Below are 20,194 nucleotides of genomic sequence, written 5' to 3'. Positions count from 1 at the left end.
ACCTCGACCCAAATAACTGTGATGCTTCGTTGGCTGCGCTTATTTGCCAGATTATGAATGAAGATACAAGAAGGACGTTTAACGCCGCCATTACCCTAACGACGTTCGGCTTGCTTCAGAAACGTGGTCGGGACCATTGACTTAAAGATTTCCATCGGCGAAACATCCTTGGGCAATGCAACAGAGTGATTGATGAAAGCTCGCGTGTGTGCATTATTTTCTGACGTGGTTTTAATAAAGGAATGTCATTTATTCCGCGGACCGACAGTACCTGGAATCTTTTCATCTTGAATAATTTATTACTGTGTAGATTACGCGTTTCTTCGGGCTAGTTGGAAAATGCACGACTATGCGTTAACTATGCGTTAACTGTACTCTCGAAGGATGCTCGAACCAACGGTTATCAATAAGCTCGAATCCACCATTGCATTGTCTAGTCACTTTCTTAGAAGACTATTGGGAGGAGAAAGCAGAGGTTTTCCCACATAGTAACATTTGAACCACACTAGATTATCATCGTTAATTTATTTGCTAATAATCCATCAAAATTACAGAATTTCGGTCGCATTTTAGTGACTTCGTTCTGAAGAGAACTCCAATTGCCAGTTTGTAGATTCTAACATTTACTCTGATAAATTCTTACGGTGTTCGCGTTCTATTTCGAAGGTGTTTCTCCTCGTGAACGAGCAGGGCTATTCGCTAGGCAAGAAACGAGATCCCTCGTTCCGATTTACAGGTCGATAATTTCGTGGCTCGCGCGCTCTTCTGGGAAAACCGCGGAGACCGACCGCTTTCACTCCACGCCATTTACGATTGGTTCAAGGTTCTCGTTCTCTTTTTTTCCCTCTCTGTCCATGCGTCGGCGCTGCACCTGCAACAGAAAAGAACACGGAAACGTGATTGCCGTGTCGCCGTCCTGCGCGCCATTTTTCCAATACGACTGCGAAATACAGAACCATGCACTTAGGGTGGCTCGAAAAAAAAATCAAAATTGCGCGACTGATTTCTAAAAACGAAAATAACTTGTCTACTTTTCAGATACGCCTTCGTGTCGATAGCTAAAATACTCCAAGCGTAAACAACTCATACATAAACCGACAATTGTGCTTCTTTGCTTCCCCAAAACTATTCTCAAAAAGTTGCAAATGTACTGTGCAAAGGTCGTAAGTTGTCGACTATCGATGTTCATGCAATTTTCTGTACAAGTTCCTGCGTTTAGAATCTTTGCAATAAACTTTCTTAAATCGACATCCACGCGGACGACGTAGGAAAATGCTACTTTAAAGTGTGGTCAGAGTAGTAATTATAGTCAGGGAAATAAAATTAATTGCTCGTGAACTTGCAAACAAGATGCAATCGGTTTCTCATGTCTTCGTCCCTGAAAGCACGCGTTGAAAAACAAAACCGCGTGAAAAATAAAGTATTATACGGGTTTGAGGAAAAACTGTTGGCGTTCCGATAACATTGGTCCGCATCGGAAAAGAAGGTGGCAGGTGATGTGGCACGCGATCCGAAAATTACGGTCACATCGATCGATACACGCAAGAATCAACGGAAGGCGCGCGACTGCATCAATGGCTGCTTTTCTCCACTTTCTTCTAATTTCTTCGAGTTCGATGTACTCCTATAGAATAATTATTTATGCTTTATTTCCAGCACCGTTATAGCCCCTACCGAGTCCACGCGTAGAAATAAATCCATAAGGGTAGTTATGTTTATACCTTACTTTCCATTCTGGGTTTAGATATTTTTGAATTTTCTTTTTACCCCAATTATTGTTAAATAAGAAACTTTGTTTTCAGACAATTAGAAACTATCCATAATTCGTTATATTTATTTCTTACAGTCTCGTTGAAATTCAAGAGTCGTGTCTAGATTTCTTTGACATCTGATCTTGAGAATCAATTTTTTCAGCTGCTCGGTGAAAAATCATGCGTTATGGGAGAAATATATCTTGTAGAGATTCTTGCAGCAGCCTCGTTAAGCAGAGGCCTTGAACGGATCGTAATGGGCAGAAAAAGCGTTGATTAATATGCTAACGCTCTTGTAGCTAATTAATAATTAACAGTATCAACGCAGTCGTCCGTGTAAAGATTACGGATTAATCGGACGTGGGATGGGGCACGCGAGAAACACATTGTCACGTGATTGTTATTCCAGAGTAAACGACAGGATCACGCGATCGCCGGAGAAATCTATCGCTCGTGTTTAACAAGTTTTTTTTATTTATTAGTTAACCGAGATCTACGGGAGATCGACGTCTGTTCCGCGAACAGATCCGAATAACGTGGAAAACAGCGCGGATTTCTAATTCCTTTTACGATAAGTCTCGGATCTACGTCGTCCACGTGGGATTTGTCGTTGGTCGTTTGATTAATTTCCTGATCGCGGAGCCTTCCCGGCCAAACACACTACCAAGAAACACGCCTTATCAGTAACCATCCGATGGCGTGTCCTCGAAGCATTTTTCAACCGACAGCTCGTAACATACGTACTCCTCGGTTTCTTGTATTTTTCTTTTCCTTTCTTATTTTTTCAATAAAATTCCACCGAGAAATCCATTCGTCCGACGTCGCTAATTATCTGTAATCGACAGATCCGCAGCATCGACAATCCCGCGGAGTTTCTCGGTCTTCGAAGAGCTCCTCCACTTCCCACGTCTTCGAATCGTACCCCGTAATTTCTTGTACTCGAAAGGAATTGCGAAACGCTTTGTTCGGTATTGACAGAAGAGAAGGGTATTGCGCGCAGCACGGTTAAGCAGTAACACAGAAGAATGTAATTAGAGTTCTCGGCGTATCGATGGCCGATAACCCGATTATTAGGACAGGAGTAGCAGAAGCTGCGAAGTTAAAATGCAACCCAACGGTAATCCTAACCAGATATCGATACGAAGTATCTTGTACGCGATACGTTTTCCTCGTCCATCGATTGCGCTCACAAATCAATCCAACAACGCTGAGAATTATCCGAGTACGTACGCGCCACGGCTCTGTCGAGATTTTCCATCGCCTTTCGAAACAAGTCCAGTATAAAGGACTCCTTAAATATTCGATCGTAACGTCTCGGATCGCCTGGCAAATTGATAACAAATACAGCACTCGCTCGAATACGATGTGCAAAATACTGTGATCGATCGAGAACGAAGATCATATTCGAGATGGAGTTTACAACCTCAAAACGATCCTTCGTAACGTAAACGTCATAGGTGCATCGTCGAGAACCATTACAATAACGACGGGGTAAAATAATTTTTTATAAATTATCAGGTTATTTATGCTTATGTTCCTCTTAAACCTTTCTAAATGAAAGAATGTGTATAATTTAACAATGAATCTAAGATTCTTATTAATAATAATAAAAATAATTGAGTAAACGAGAGAAAAAACACGAGTCAATTGACGTTTAAAACGATTATACGATGGAAATATGTCGACGCCATATTGGATGCGGTGAAATTCCTGTTGAAGGATGTTATTTCTAAACGCTAGCGAGTAATTAATACGAATAGCAAAAATTTCAGGGAACACGATGCTGTTACGAGGGTTTTGTTCGTAATTCGGGAAGGAAATTTACCCAACCGTGGCGTAAATCGAGGAGAAGACCGAGTTCTACTTTCGATCCGGCACTCGTAACCCCCCCTCATTTATATTCGCGATAGCGGTTTACTTATCTCGATGTTTCGCGGTGCGTTCTTGTCCTAAAACGAAAGCAATGCTAAGTATATAGTGTACCCTTCGCGGGCGAGTATCGGAAGGGCGAAGGAGGCGATGACGGAGCGACGAAAGAAGAAGAAGAGGTGGAGAACGCCGGTGAAAAAGTGTAGGCAGGTAAATAAAAAAGGATGGAGTCAGACGAAGAAGAAGAAGAAATGCCCGACGCCGATCGAAGAGTCGGAGCCCCACCTCTTGCAAGAGCGATGCCGTGCCGGGACAGGCCCGTCGAATGTTAAGGAGACGCGGGGAGCGAACATAACCTCACCTAACCTAACTTCACCTCCACTCTCGGAGGCAGCCGTGCGGCCGGCGATCCCGCGTATGATTTCCAGCCGGCCTCCCATTGGTCGGTTGCTCTATGCGCGGTTACCGCCTTCGCCATTAAATAAAACCTTGCGAGAGGAGAGCGATATTAAAAAACGGAGGGTCTCAGGCCCTCCTCGATACGTTTCTCGACCTTGCCCCGGCACTGTTTCGGTGCCTCTACGCCGATTCCGATTACCTCGCGACGTGTCGGTCCGCTACGCTTACGCGCCCCATCGATCTCAGTCAGAAATCTCGTTGTTTTCCTTTTCACGACTTCTAACACCAACTCGCCAACTAGTTAACGCGTTCACTGCCGGATCAAAACTGTACAGTATTCTGCAAGACTAAAATTTTGATTTTAAACCATCGTAAACCAAACTCCAAATTTTTCTAAATTTATTTCCCCTCGACATCTCAACCTCAGAACTAATTTTTCTAGTTCTCTAGTGATAAATCCATATATGGGTGACGCAACAGTCCAAGCGAAGTAGTTGCTCTCGTATTTTTGGTAAATAATCATGCAATTTGCGCCACTCGAAAATTTCATTTTGGCCTGCCAGGAGTTAGAGAGCCTCGGATATAGTTAAATTCGAATCTGGTTACAGTCAGGCTCGATTACGAGAGTTAACGAGAACGTCACGAGGCCCTCTGCCGATCTTGAAGACAGCTGGCTGGCTGGAGAGGGTTCGTCGGTCAATTTTCTGGCCGACAGATTCGCGAATCCGCGTCGCCAATGTGCTCCTCCGATCTAAAGCCTCACCCTCTATTCCACCCTCTGGCTCTCTCTCTCTCTCTAGTCTCTCTCTCTCCGTGGCCCAGACTCTCTCTCGCTTTCTCCGCTTGGCCCGTAATTGATATTATTACGGGCCGGTGAGGCCCTCCCATTACGTTATAAATGTTACACGGGTCGATTACCGCTCTTTGTTCCGGACATACTTACAATGTCCGCGAACAATGCTGGACCCTCTTCCTCCTCCTCCTCCTCCCCCAGCTCGGTGCATCGTAACACGAAAGAAGGAGACGACGACGAAGAGTTAACCCTCGATTTAACCTACTCGGAGATACGAAGATAAGAGAGGATCGTGGTTCTTGGTCCTCGGGATAGTGGCGCTAGCTACGACCACCCTGAAATTAAACCGCAAACGAACAACTTTCCCATAAGTCGGCACTCTTTCGCTAATTTGACATCGCCAAATGTCGTGTTATGTGATTATTCTATGCAGACTTCAAATGGCAAGGTGTATTTTAGCACTAAAGAGAGTATTCTTTCTTCGTCGTTGTAATACAGACTTCCATTAGAAGAACGTAACATTGATGTCTACATAATATTTTCTATCCTATCGCAATCATCACACCAAGGGCGTAGGACCTTTCGAATCATAGACAAACGATATCTTTTTCTCCAAGTAGAGTCTATATTTACCATATCAACGAAGAGTTCGGTTGGAGGATTTTTGTTGGGATAATCGAAGAAGCTGGGACCAACGATGGTTGCACGTGGTCCGGCGGCCGCCATTTTGAGACGGAGCCAAGGCAGGACTTCCTCCTGCTCTTCTTTTTTTCATGGGCCGTTCTCGTCGTGCTAATCATTGTTATTACGACCGGTCGCCCGTTCGCACACGTGCTTTTTTTCTCCTTCGTTCATCCCCTGGCATCCCTCAGCGCTCGTCCTACCCTTCCCACGGCGTCCTGGCGATAGATTTCGGTCGGGCCAATTACATTTTTTCCCTGACCGTGGAAGGAATAAAACTATGATACGTATCGGTATCGCGCCGCGTTCCCCACCTGCCTCGTATCGGCGTTCCCTCAAAAGGACCCTGCCTCCAACCCTCTCGGGCAAAAAGGAAAAATTCGTAGGCGCGACAGACAACGCTCGATCCCAATAATCATTCCCACTCATTTTCTCATGACCCGGCCGGGGGAAACTTTTAATCTTCCGGCGAACGTTCCGCGAAAACGATGCGGAAGATATCGGCGCTGATCGTCAGCAATTTACAGTCCGAGCAAATGGAGAACCGCAATCTGGACCAAGTAGGACGAGAAGAACCGATTTCGGCGAAACGCTTAAACCGCTCGCCGACGTTGACATCACCGCCATTGGAAATTTCAATTTTTAAGTACTCTATCCTATACGATGCAATTTACGGTCACCAATATGGTGGTTTCCCATAACAGACAATATATAATTTAGATTTCTGTGAGTTGAAGGCACCTCAAATACAATGATGCAATGTTAACGCCAGCACCATTGGAAATTACAAATTTCAAGTACTCCATTCTATACGATGCAAATTACGGTTACCAGTATGGCGGTTTCCCATAATAGAATATTTTATAAAGTTTTTTACATTTCCGTGAGTTTTGAGGCACCCCCAACACAATGATGTAGAAACTCCAGTCACAAAATTCTGTATGTAACTGTTTCATTCGTCGGAAAAAGTTTATCAGGAAATCATGTTACGGTGATTTGTGTATGAAAGACATCGATCAAAAGAAGGGGGCAGCATAGAGTTTTTTCTAGGCACCGCATGGTGGATGACTTTGAAGGATTCGACGCAATTGCAAAAACAAAAGCTGCCAGATGTTGATTACAATGTGAATCTCGGACGGGGAGAGGAGTATTTAGGTCTGTTTTAGGAAGAAGCCAGGTAGATGCGTGCCGCGAGCTATAAGATAATGCGGTGCATCGGTCAATAGATCGCCTTATTTAAAAGTTTTGCCTATACGAGAATGGTCTTCCATTCTCCGTACGTTACCCTCGACGAAGCCTCGTTTCAATTGCATTAGTTGACCGTATTCGGTGGGTGCTATTGTAATTACCCCCAATTCGCATTCATAACTTCTCATCGTACCACTAATCTTCCAAATATCAAAGAAAGACGAAGCTTTCTCTAATCACTTTTGAATAAAATTACTAAATCTTTTTTTTTTATTTATTTTTAAATATCAGCAATTGGAATCGTTCATTTCATGAGCTGATCTGATGGCATAGAACCCTGGAAGATCTCCATAATAACACTCTTCCGAGCCTCGTTTAAGATGGCCTGGCTAGATGCACTAAAATAACTAACTTTTAACTGTATCGTGAAATTTTTTGCCCGATAGACAAGGTTACCAAGGGCCCTTTTTACAAAAAAAAACTTCCTCATTCTTTCGATTTGCGAAATAAAATTTAGCTAACTCGGAGGCTGGCGTCAACCACGAGCGCGAATCGGTGTTAAAAGGAGAATAGGGCGTGCTCCGGGCGCTACTTTCTTGCAAAACGCGATTCCTCAAGAAAGTGGAGCGTTGCTCGTTGCGTGTAATGTATTCACGCGATTTTCTGCCCCGTGCCTTTTCCTTTCCTCTTCGCGGCGGGATCGTTAAAAATACTCGGCGCGACGGCCGATGTTTCGGCTTTCCGCGAAGTGCATTCGTCGACGAACGACCGACACTCCGCTCGCGTAAAAACCTTGGAGGGGAAAAAAGGCGAACGAGCGGCGCAGTTATGTCACTATTAAAAACGCATTAATCCCGGATTCGTCTTGGATCGGGCCGCGGTGCAACCGTGCGATTTAAACGCTCAGGTTTCCCGGCCGGCGATTTCGCGCGTCGGACGCGCGCATTATTGCTCGTCCCGTTTTTACCCAGCATCGTGTCGGAAACACGTCAGGATTTCAGAGAACGTGTCATCTTCTGCATGGAAACACTTAAGAGGTTGCACTAAATTGAAGACACAAAATATTCACGGTTCTTTAACCTGTAAGTAGGAGAGAGCTCCGCAAAACCACAAGGTGGACGGTGCAAATCACGTGTGGGGCAACCTCCGGAACTCGCGGGCCAGATTTATTTAGGTATTACGCATGATCGTTGCAATTTTATCGTTTGTGTCGTGACTTTAGATCATTCTCTAAATTCAGTATTTTTTTGTTAAGTATTTGAAACCATATGTACAGGTTTATAAGCTCTACAATGGCGAGAAAAAGGTGTGCGATACAATGAATTTCTTAGATTTGTTATTTGTATTCTTTGGAGAAGGAGAAAATAATTTTACCAGCCTTCGTGTTGGCTTTGTAAATAAATAGATTAATGCTCATTGACAATTGGGAGCCTGAAGCTATCTGGGAGTCGATTGAACTCTTTGCGTATGGTATAGATCACACTGACAGAAATTATGATTTAAATCATCGAACTCGTTATCAGATTTATATTTAATAATTCGAGCTAAAGAAGAAGCCAAAATTATTGTTGGATGCACCATCTTTGTAAAAGAATTGGAAATATTTTTTACCCTTAAACAGAGACCCTGCTCTTTGATCAGATTATTAGTTTGCAATCTAGCCAGTGATTTGAAATGTTCAAAAAGATCGGTAAATGGAATTCAAGGAATCCCAATAGAGTCTGAGTTTGAGTTTTGATCGAGAACAATACATTTCTTTGTAACGTTTAAAATGTAAGGATTTCTTTAGTCTTCATAGAATTCTCTATGGCGCGCCGTCCAAACCAACAAGTCGCTTTGAAATACCAATTTGAGAGAACCGTTACCGTTATGGAAGAGTCAGGAAATTTCAAAAATCTTCGTAAGAGCCGTGGAACGGTGAATTACGAAACCGATGTGAAAATAAAAAAGGCAACGGTCTCGGGTAACCCTTCGCGAGAGAATCTGGGAATGGATGCAATACCGTGAACGTCATTGAAGATAAGAGAACAACGACCACGACGACATCGTGTCTCCGTACTCGAAAGCTCGGTGATGCAACGGCGGGGAAGCTGGAAGCTTCTAAAGTAAGTACTCGCTGCCGCCGCTAATGGCACTCCTCCAGCCAACGAGGGGGAGATTTTAAGCTCGTTTCGTGGAAAAACTGTTGATTTTCCACGAACGAGAAATTACTTTTCCCGCGCGCATTCTTTCCCGGCTCGTCGCTCGAGAATCGATACCGTCGGGGATGGAGTATATTAAATATCGAGAGTCGAAAACGTTCCTCGGTAGCTTGATATCTGCTCTAAACGAAGAATATCTGAAGTTAGTCTGTTTAGTCCATTCTGAGTTTTCGAGAGTTTGCATCTCAATATATACTGTAATCCCAGACTAATGAACATTTATCTACACTGTTCGAGAAACGTTTTCATCCTAAACTATGAACTGATAGTGTTTCTCCACGGAACCTATCGTAAACGGAAGCGTTAGCATACACCGAAAATCAAGTGATCGATCCTGCCGCTTCGTCTGACCTGTACTTCTTAATTCTACTTGTATTTGTTTTTGTTTTTGTATATACTCTTATTTCTAAACTGTACGTTTGTCTGGTTGGGTCTATCGGATGGTCAGGAATAGGGATCCACCCGTCTGTCCAGATTCGTTGTTTTCTTTTCACCAATTAGAAAATCATCCGAACGTAACGACGTCTCGTCTAATATCGGTGGGCTCGAGCGTCTCTTCCCTGAAACGTTTTTAATATCAGTGAAACAAGAGCGACACGAAGAAAGGGACCGGAGGGTTGTCCACACCGGTGTTACCATACGCATCGTGGCGTCTCCATCTAATGATGCAGGCCCCGTGAAAAAGCGTATCGAAATTCCCCAGAAAACGAGACGAAAAAGAGGGCAGCAAGCGAGGGGGAGCGAAAGAGTAACGGGAGATCGGGCAGAGAGAGTCACCCGCCATCCTAATTCGATCGAAGGCTCATTATGATCTTAGAGCTCGTCCCGGGGAACCTAGCATTAGTATAAACACGGATGGAGAGTACCATTAGCCCGGCCGTGGCGGTGGCCCATTTTGAATACGAAAGGAGCAGAGATATTATGTTAATCGAGCCGACGATATTACAATATACTATCGCCACCCCGAGGGCCGTTCCCGACGAGACTTTTCGCCTACGTCTGGTCCGCGGTCGCAGTATGCATATATGGATGTCCCGACGGTCGTCGCGACGCGTTACAAGAGTTCGCGAAAAATAATCCAGTCGAAGTTCAAACGAGACCAAGTTACTTGCGCCTACTCATGAATATTTATCCAAGTTTCAACGATTAAAATGGCGTTTTCACGCCTCGTTGGACAAAGGACTCCGAACAGTGGTCGCTGTCAACCACGCCATTTTCAACTCCTCCGTTGATTAGACCTCGTTAAGTTCGCTCGAATACCTTTACGCGATTTACAATATTATAATACGCGATTGGGACGATCAGTCTCGTTTAACGCCAGTCTCCTGTTTTCTCAATGTCATTGTTCTTAATACCTTCCTCCCTTTCTTTCATAATTTTTAGTTGCTAATTCCGTAGATGGTTCCCATCTCCGTTAAAAGCACAGAATCTTTTTCGTTAACGTTTCAACCGAAATTCGACTCCATATTGTCGCTAAAGCTTCGATAGAGATTCGTTTTTCATATTGGACGAACTCGTTTCGACAAATGGACGTTTCTTGGCGGATATTCGCGATCTCCGAGAGACACCGTGGAAACGCGTATCCTCTCACGAGAATTGCGTAGTGGCTGTCTTCGAGTTCGAGCGGATTACAGGGGTGGCAGAGTTGAATGAAGGGTGTAGGAGGGCTCGGCTACTGAGGGATCGTTGTTGCCATGGCGACACCAACCCCGTCCTCCGGCAGTTCAGCGTTTCCCCGTGCGCCAGAGCGATCCCTCCGACCTCCGGGGAGAGCACGATCCATATCTGCTAACGCCGAATCGCGTTTGAATGGCCATTTTGGATTCGAATGCGAAAGAAAAGGTCTTCGAGCCGCCACGATGTGACAAAGTACCTTTGCAACGCGTGCAAAGTTACCGTACGCAACGTTTACCAGGCTTTGCTTCAACCACACTTCCGGTATTTGGTCTCATACGTTTTCTCATACTGGCAACTTAAACAATTGTACTGAAAAATTTTTTGAAGAAGAACCGGATAACAAATTTGATCTTTATTTCTATACTCTTGAAGATATTCGTATTACTCTACTGACAAGCCATCTTCGTGAATTACAACGGTTATGGCTAAATTGTTGTAATTGCCGGGTGTTGGTTTTTCAAATAACTAAAAAGAACTTCATATTACCCGTGTTTACACGTCAGTTGAGGTCCGTTTAGCATTTAGCGTAATGTCACGCATTATTTTCAGCCGTGTCATTACGTCAAATGTAAACTCGTGGGAGAGAGTCGCATCGTTGAAGAGTCAAACAGCGGCGCGACAGAGAAACGCGACGGCGTATAAAGAGTATAGCATCGCGTTTGTATAATGAAGGCATCGAAAGGAGGATAATATACGAGGACGCTTGGGAATGAAATTTGAAACAAAGAACGTGGAATCAACGGTTGCGGACAATGTTGCATGTAACTTGCCGTTACGTGCTCCTGCGTTTACGTAATTCCACTTCACTTCGTAGTTTACAATAGTAATATATGTTTAAATATCGTTTAGAACACGGATGGAAAATTTTATTTCTCGAATAAAAATTTACGCCAGAACCGTGGAAGTAAATAATATCCTTTAAGAAGTCTTTCTTTTGTCGTTGCATTTCGATCGACTGAACAATGTTTAACAAAATGACCGACCCAGTACGACTTTTAATTCCAAGACTGATCTTACTCTTTCTCTACGATACATATACGATCTTTGTCGCTAAAATTAATGGAAAATCTACGGTTCTGTGTGCTTTTTTTGACACGAGTCGATGAACCGCGTAACCAATTGCATTTATTCCGCCAATATTTTGAGAATCGACGAGGCTGGTCCGATAACGAAGAACAATTCTTTCCAAGGCATTAGGCACGGGGCCTCCACGTTAGGCGAAGTGCTTTCGACGGTATTCCTAGGGCTCTCAAACTCACCCCACATGTAACCCGGCGCCCTCTCGACGGTGCATAGGGGTGTACTGTCGCGACACTCGCGCATTGGTACTCGAGCGCCGATTTAAGAGTCACGGCTCTACAGCCGCTTATAACGTTAAGAGGAAACAGTGGTCTGGATCGGTAATTAAACAGCAAGGGAATGAACAGAGAATACTCGAGATGTAAAACACCCGATACGAGCAGAAATCCACGCACAGACGCGTATCGAAGAATTGCGTAAAAAATCGTCCGACGATTTGCACGCTTGTCCACCTCGTTTCCCTAATTGGACGATTAGCATGCGCATAACCAACACGATCCTCCAGGTTTTTTTCTAGTATACACGTGTTGCAATTCAATTAATACGAGATCGGTTCGAACGAAAAGGTTACGACATTATTTGTGTGTTTGACTTTCTTTTTTCCAAAAACTTTGTACAAAACACTGATAACTACTAAACGAAACAAAGTATGCCTTTTCGCTAGGATTTTATAAAGACAGCTCGGAAAAATGAAATTTTTGGGAATTGGTACGTTCGTGGCACCTGCTAGATTCGCGGAAACATCGTAGAGGGTAGCGGCCCGAACGAACGCGAGCAAAATACACGGGATTATTGTAATCGGTTCTATAGAACGCCGGTACACCCTCGACGGTAGGAATTCAAAATGGAGGCGGCGCGCATCAACCCGTTCGAATTTCACCGTCTACCTATCTCTCCGTTCTCGTAATTATTTTTTCGCGAAATCTGGGGATCTCGATCAGGTGATTCGGCTTCCCCTCGACGATCGCCGATTCGTCGAGGGTGCAAGGGAAAGGGCGTACATATATATCCTTTCGAGACTCGGGGCTGAGCTGCGTGGCGGAGACCCATTTGCGATGCAGGTAACTCGGCACACCGACGCCAACACCAACACCAAACGCCACCACACCCCTCCGTCCTCCCTCCCTCTCCCCCCCGCTTTGGAAGTATCTTCCAGCTTCGGCGGGCCGCTTCCTGTACGTGTGAACACGCACACGACACACGCACGAGTCGCCAAGACGCGTGTGTGCCGGTGGGGGCCGTGTCTGTGGTGGACGACGATGCACATGCAGACATCGAGCAAAACCTATCTGCCATGCACGATCGCTCGGTTGCATATAAGCCTCGAGACGCGCAGCACGTCATTACGCGGCCAGAAAGCAAAAAGACGATAGCCCCACCGGCCAGCCAATCGGCGTTCGCGTGCTAATGAATCCGAACCGAGCCGACCAATGGCGGTACCCCGCGCGCTCCTGGTGAACCCGGTGTAACCCTCGTGGCGATGCCGCGGACACCAAGAACCCGGGGTGCGGTGCGCGGACCGATCGAGAAATCCTCCTCTTTTTCTGCGATCGGAATCTGCGACGAGGGATGCGCGGATTTTTCGAAATTTCCAATGGTTATTACGCAACGCCGCATGGTCCCTCGGGTTAATTTATCGACTGAGGCGAATCTACCGTGCACGCCGCGATGGAGGATTCCCCTCGAGCGGGGAAACCGATGCTCTCGATCGTTTATGCTCCCAACGAGGGATATCTCGAATGCTAACGAAATCGAGCTCGACTTGTGCTAAAAAGAGTTTCGAGTTTCTTGGTCTGAGGATGATGAACGTGTTCCACCCCCTAGCAGAAATCTAATGGAACCGATAGAGAGAGACTTTACGTCGTTTCGATTTGCAAGCAGGAACTTTGTTTTCGAAAAAGCATTCATCGAATAATTAAACATTTTTACGACACCTTTTAACGTAAGCCCATTAATAAAAATAAATCTGAGTACTGGCACCGTTTCGTCTACGTTGATTCAACGAGAAGTTCACAATCGTTTCTGCAGTATGAATTTGAAGTAATTAATATGTTGGAAGGTAGTCCATTTGTACTGTAACTACACATTACAATGCTTATCATACGAATCAGTGATGCTTAAGCGTTTATGAATCTGTTTGGTAGGTTGAGTGGATTGTACCTTATCCGTCCGTAGGTGTGGTCACTTGGGTTTAATAGGTTCATTACAAGCAGCTTTAGGTGGCTTGATGTTGTTTACTGAATTTTACGATGGCCATTCTTAATCTTGAGGGATAATATTGTTTGACAACGAGGCGTTTCGTTTTACAGTAAAATTCCGATTATCCGGCATAATCGAGACTGGGGTAATGTTGGATAATTGGACTGTACCTACATATGAAATGACAAAAACGAGGAATATAATCACAGACGAGGTATACGAGTAGACTTACTTACATCTAATGTATTTTTTCGGCCCACTTTTACCGTTTTCGGGCCACTCGTAACATTACGAACAGGTTACAGAAATAAATGCAAGAAGAAGTGAGTCAGAAAATGAAATTACAGAAGCATTTCTGGCCACACATTATATTTTCGGTAAAGAATTTTTTTTCTCGAAAATGAGCAGAATTTCGGTGGTATGTCCATTGACCAAAAATGATTGAAATTGACCCCTACAACTGAAAATAATTTTTTTAGGACGATTTGAAATTTTTTAATTTTGTCGAAAAATTTCACATCTCGAATTTTTTTCTCGACACTGGGTAGGATTTTGAGGGTATGTTTATTGTCCAAAAATGATTGTAATTGAACCCAGCAACTGAAAATAATTTTTTTAGGACAATTTGAAATTTTTTAATTTTGTCGAAAAATTTAGGCACCTACCCCCTGTCGATTTTTCTTAAAAATTCGTTTTTCATTTTTAGTAATTTTGGTTGACGCCCTACAAAAAAGTTGTCTAATACTTTTTTGTAGGTACCCATGAGCTCCACTTCAGGAAAAAGTTTCATTGAAATATATTCACAATTGTAGAAGTTATGGCTATTTGAAAATTAGACCATTTTTATGGGGTTTTTCTCATTTTGCAGGGTCAAGGATCAACTTTTCGAATATTTTTGCACTTTGTACATATTCTCCATCAAAATACGCGTAGTTTGCTTTTTTAAACATTAAAATCGGCCAGTCCGTTCAGGAGTTATGATGTTTTAAAGATTTGCATGAAATTTCGGGCAAACATTTCTGGCCAGAAATTATATTTTCGGTAAGGAATTTTTTTCTCGAAAATGGTTAGGATTTCGGGGATATGTGTAATGACCAAAAGTGATTGTAATTGACTCCTAGAACCGAAAATAATTTTTTCAGATCGATTTGAAGTATTTTTTTTTCGCTGAAAAATGTAGGCGCCTACTTTTTTTTAAAACGGACACGATTTTTCTTCAAAATTTGTTTTTGATTTTTAATAAACACAACCGTGGGTAATGTAGTAATACAATTTATTAATAAAAAATAAAATATATAAAATACCTACGATTTATGCGTCTACTGTTTACTATGGATGCCACTGCTGGATGCATGTGGCTGTGACTTTTTTGTTTGTGTGATATATACTCCGTAACATTTATCGAAGAATAGTCGGGGTAAATATGTATGGACGAATATATGTAAATACGAATAATTATCCGGGCATTCCGGATAACCGGGTACCGGATAATCGAAACTCTACTATAGTATGTTTCTTCTAATAGTTTCACCATTTCTTATGGACGCGTATTCCTTCAAATATAATATTGTATTCCACTTTTGAATACCCTCCGGCGTGACATTTAAAAGATTAACGTCGTCCGTGAATTCCGGCGCAGTCATTGTGTCTCGTGGTAAGCAGCGCGTTACGGAATAAAAGTCCATCCGCTTAAAGGGCCCAACAATGTGTTAACTTTCGCGGGATACCTATCCATTACGCCATTAAGTGCGCCTGAAGCTCGTAACAACAACAACCGACCACACAATTCCGCGCCCTGGCTCGTTCATCAGGAACGTCGACAATTGGACGCCGCACAGTGGTCTGGAATATTGGAAATATGCCAAAGAATACAAGGGATTGGCAGATATGCTCCTTTTTTAAAAGAGCCTTCTTTGGCAAATTGAAACGACTCAATTCCAGACCAAATCTGGCTTTCTACACGATTTTAGTGACTATACTATAATATTGGTTAAATTAAAAAGCAACGAGAACCTTCGAAGGGGGCAATTTTACGTAATAAAATATAGAATAAAACTTGTTCGTGCAGTAGATCGTTTTCTGTGATAATTGAGTTTAGCGATATTGGATATTCTCGTTACTGAACCGATGAGTTTGAGATAGTTTGACAGCAATAATTGTATTACTTTCTGCGCAAGTTTTCATTGCACAAAAGAAATATTGATTTCACTAATATTTATGATATTCCGCGGAACATTACATTAGAAAGGTCCATGAGACTGCCGAGACTCCCATGCACCTGTATCATTAACAACTTCACGGATATTAAATTTTAAATAAAATTAAAAAAAAAAAATTACCACGTTATTCGAATTGGTCGCGCCAGGTTTCTCAGGCGAGAGGAACGTTTTTAAATTAAAATATTGAAAAATATGGAAGAATCGTCGAAGGGGCGAAGTTGAAGGTTCGTTAGCTCGGCGGTAGACCCGCCTCTGCGTAGTGGTACGCAAAAACATCGTGCACGAAGACAAGAGCGAAGGAGGGTGAGGTTCTTGTAGTCACGGGAGAACCTAGCCGTGACAAGGAACGCGTTCATTGTTTCCCTCCTTGGCTCGGTTCCTCCGTTGGCTGGCGACACGTAAAGTGCGTGCACGCGTGCATGCGTGCCTGCGTGCAGTGTTGGGGTCTCCGGTGCATGTGCAATTGTGCACACGCCGCGCGGGACCGCGCATAGTCGCCGCGACGTGCACAACGCGGCTCGGTGCAGCGTGTACCAGAGTCAGAGAGCCGCTCAGGGCTATCATTATGGCGGCAGTAGACACTCCCTCCTTATCGCCGGTTTCCAACGCGAGTCCCGACCGAACGAACGAACGCTCGCAGCTCCGTTCGCCATCATTATATTTTCCGCGGCGAGAAAGGACGCGCACACCAACGAACGCGCCCAGAAATACGCACACACGCGCAACGGTACGGCAACGAAACCGCGCGCGTACCAACCGAATCCGGTCACCGGTCTCCAATCTCTTCTTCTTGCGTGCTCGAACCTCGTGGCGCGCTTCGATACATTGTAACCGATAGTTTCAGGTGAAACCGGATTAAACAGACCGCGGAAAAGCTGAACGCGGTTTTTCAAGCTTCGCTGAGCAAAAAATGCGCGCTACTGCTCGCGTTTCGAGATACATTTATATTCTCGGGGATTGTTTGATGGCAACTGTTTCTCGCTAGCTTGGTTTGGTACACCCAGGAGAACCTGGCAACACTCGTTCAAACGCACTGTCTTTGGGGTGCCAAACGATTGACTACAGTGTTTGTATTGTGGGGAGATCGGGAGAAATTCCAGTGGCGTTGCAAATGGGATGGGAAAGATGGCTTTGGAGTACTCCAAAAATGATGCTGTTTATAATCAAAGCACTATTATAGGAATTTTGTATTGTAGGAAGATCGAGAGAAATTCGACTAGATTTTGTATTGTAGAGAGATCGAGAGAAATTCCAGGAATGTCAGAGATAGTAAAAAGAAGGTGGCTTTGTAGTACTCCAAGAATGCTACTGTTTATAATGAAAGCACTATTATAGCAATTTTGTATTGTATGAAGTTCGAAAGAAATTCCGGGAATGTCAGAGACAGTAAAAAGAAGATGGTTTTGTAGTATTCCAAGAACGATACTGTTTACGATCAAGGTACTCTTATAGCAAAGAACCAAATATTCTAAAATTTTTATCTGTTGCAAATAAAATTCGACAAGAGTTTTTCTCTACCTGAAGGATGTTTCACTTCACGAAGTACATAGTCTCGTTTTTTTTTTTCTTTGCCGCGCGGTTTCCTGCGATCTGTTCTTTCGCTACCGGTTAAGTCCTAACCGATCCCGCGGTAACGTTTTTGCTGGAAAAATCAAGGCTCCGCTAGTATGCAAGAAATTAATTTTTATGTTCTCGGTAGATCCTTGAAGAATACACGATTATTTGCGCCGAGTTGTTATAGATCCGAAGTAGATCTAGATTAAGTAAGTAGGATAAGCGGTGTTGGTTGGATCCACGACAATCTTCTTCGGTCGGAACCACCGAAGGGAAGTGAAAAATATTAAAAAATTCAAACTTGATCTACAGAATCTGGCTGACTGCTTTATGTTTCCATAATTTGTATAGACTCTATGTTTTGTGTATAGTAAAAGAAGAAAAATGCCATCGGATTTTCGATTAATAACAGTCGTTATACTCCAGGTTAGATAGGGCAGTAGGCTCAGCCATTCTGAACAAGCATTTGATATTTTATCGGCGTTGAAATTGATACTCGATTGTCTTGTTGCCTCGAACATCGAGGTGTCTTTATCTGCTTACCAGTAACATTGGCCAGGTCCTCTCCGATCGGCGCGGACGAAGGAATCCGTCGAGTCCAGGAAACGATCGGTTTTCAAACGACAATTAACTCCACAAGTCGCGGATGCTTCATCTCGATAGTGCAGCGAAGTCTCAACAAACTTGGCGAGCCTCCAGTGACTGGCGCAGCTAAACGGAGATACAATAATAATCGTTATGTTCGTTCGTCGTGGTAAAATCGAAACGTAAACGATAAATCCAACTCAATCAACGATATTCAACAAGTAAGATAAATACTCCGAGTACCGACACGTCTTTCACGATCGTCAGTTTGAGCAACAACGGAAACTTCCGGATATCGTTTTTACTGGTTTCTTATCAAGATTATAGTTCATTTTATATTCAAATTAAGGAAATTATCCATTACATTTTATTGTGTCACGTAGTGAACCGATTTTGATTAAACCACTATTATACCACAGCATTTTTCCGAAAATTCAGCATAACCGATATAGACGAGCTTAAAACATAGTTAGCTGATAATAACAAAACGAAGCTTGCAATAAATTGTTAGTAAAATCATATTAACGGAATAAAACCGCACCTGCTGATGAGTATAGCTTCTAAAATAAATACACGTACCGTAATTAACGAAACGAAGCTTCTATCATTGCCTCGTCTCGGTTTACAAATTTTCGAATTACCTTAAAGTTCCTCGCACACGTCTTCCTCCATGAACGCGAGCAGTCACGTGGGTATCTCGAGCGACCGCCATATTCTTCTGCCAACTCGATCCCCGTCAGCCAAGAAACCATCGCGACAGAGGTTATTTTACCACCTCAAAACACTAAAAGTTCTCTTTTACTCATCGACAACTAATCTTCTTAAACTTTCAACCGTCCGACGCACATCCAAATCACTGACGTCTGTTTGTCACGACCATCGGCGTCTTCTATCTCGCGAATTTCCAGGAATCCTTCGAAATCTTACACTCGTCTCCGATATCACAAATAATGCTCTCGAATCCCGACGTTTCTCGGCACTCGAGTTCGAAGAGCTCGTTGCAAATTCACTTGTAAACGAGGTCGTCGGTGGTTAAGGAGATCATGATGTATCGGTGGAACGTGGCGTCGATCCGAGGAGCGCGGGCGGTTCCCAGGTCGAGGTTTCCCATCCCACGGAGGCTGGTGCACCAGGAAAAAGGAACCTTTTTTCACTCGTAGCCGGTCGAAGGAAACCGGGACGAAGAGGAAACACTTTGCCGCACCGGGAGCATGTGACAATCCGCTCGCATCGAGGACCGAGGAGAGACTCTATAAGGTGGTTTCCATCCCCCAATAGCGGCTGGCGCGCTGGCGGACCCGACGCTGCAATCATTCCCCGTAATGATTGTCATTACCGGGAACGGGAGGGCGAGCGAGCGAGCGGGTGGACGAACGGGGCAGAGGGATTGGCCTGCATTGCGATTGCGTTTCTGTCTGGTCCCATTGGCCGACAAACTGCGACTACGGACGAGTCCTCTCTGTTCCGGTAGACTGCGACCTCGGCCCGTTCCAGACGTAATTTCGCCTTTTGGTAGTTCTTTTCCGGCCGTGTCAAAAACGGTTTTCGGAATCGATCTCGCGTTCCCCGGGGTACCAATTGCCCCAGCGCTCGTTGCCTCGTTGTTTAATGGAACGGTACCAGGGCCTCCAGAGCAAACTCGATAAATAGAGATCCGCGCGTTCGAAGCATCGTAATGACGTGGCGGATGATGGGCAGCAACTCGCGCCGGAAATTGCAGCGTGCACCGGTGATCCAGTTGGACGCTCCAACGCCACGGTATTAGAAAAAGAAAACCTGTTATTGAACTTTTATCAATTTACAACGACAGGTTATCTTTTAATGGTCTAGTTTATTTCCATTGGAATGCGGCAACCTCTATACTTATTCAAAACATTTTTTTTTATGTTAAAAATAGCGAGTTGCTCGTTTTAGTTTTGGCGAATCCATCGGTCCCTGCAGTTAATTACTACTCTACGATTGCTTCAATCGAAATCATTACGTCATCCAGATCGCAAT

General features: G+C 43.9%; 1 protein-coding gene across 1 annotated transcript; it reads right to left on the bottom strand.

The window, feature by feature from the left end:
• Positions 1-527: 527 nt before the first annotated feature.
• LOC143343655 (uncharacterized) lies at positions 528-19,430 on the bottom strand. The gene is made up of 3 exons (XM_076768762.1): positions 18,838-19,430; positions 18,155-18,322; positions 528-871 (listed from the first exon to the last, which is right to left on the bottom strand). Exons 1-3 carry the CDS (start codon positions 18,906-18,908, stop codon positions 808-810), a joined length of 303 nt encoding a protein of 100 aa, XP_076624877.1. The 5' UTR covers positions 18,909-19,430; the 3' UTR covers positions 528-807.
• Between the last annotated feature and the right edge of the window lie 764 nt (positions 19,431-20,194).

Source organism: Colletes latitarsis, chromosome 7 (genome assembly GCF_051014445.1).
Source record: "Colletes latitarsis isolate SP2378_abdomen chromosome 7, iyColLati1, whole genome shotgun sequence".
In the NCBI taxonomy this organism is placed as follows: domain Eukaryota; kingdom Metazoa; phylum Arthropoda; class Insecta; order Hymenoptera; family Colletidae; genus Colletes; species Colletes latitarsis.
Note: the sequence above shows the minus strand (reverse complement) of the source record. Positions and strands in the feature narration are given on the sequence as shown.

Excerpts from the sequence above, each read along its gene's own strand:
- LOC143343655 (XM_076768762.1), bottom strand. The coding sequence starts at position 18,908 with ATGGCGGTCGCTCGAGATACCCACGTGACTGCTCGCGTTCATGGAGGA. Across the intron at positions 18,323-18,837 it reads CGTGTGCGAGGAACTTTAAG|CTGCGCCAGTCACTGGAGGC; the intron begins GTAATTCGAAAA and ends ATCTCCGTTTAG. Across the intron at positions 872-18,154 it reads GGACCTGGCCAATGTTACTG|GTGCAGCGCCGACGCATGGA; the intron begins GTAAGCAGATAA and ends TTTCTGTTGCAG.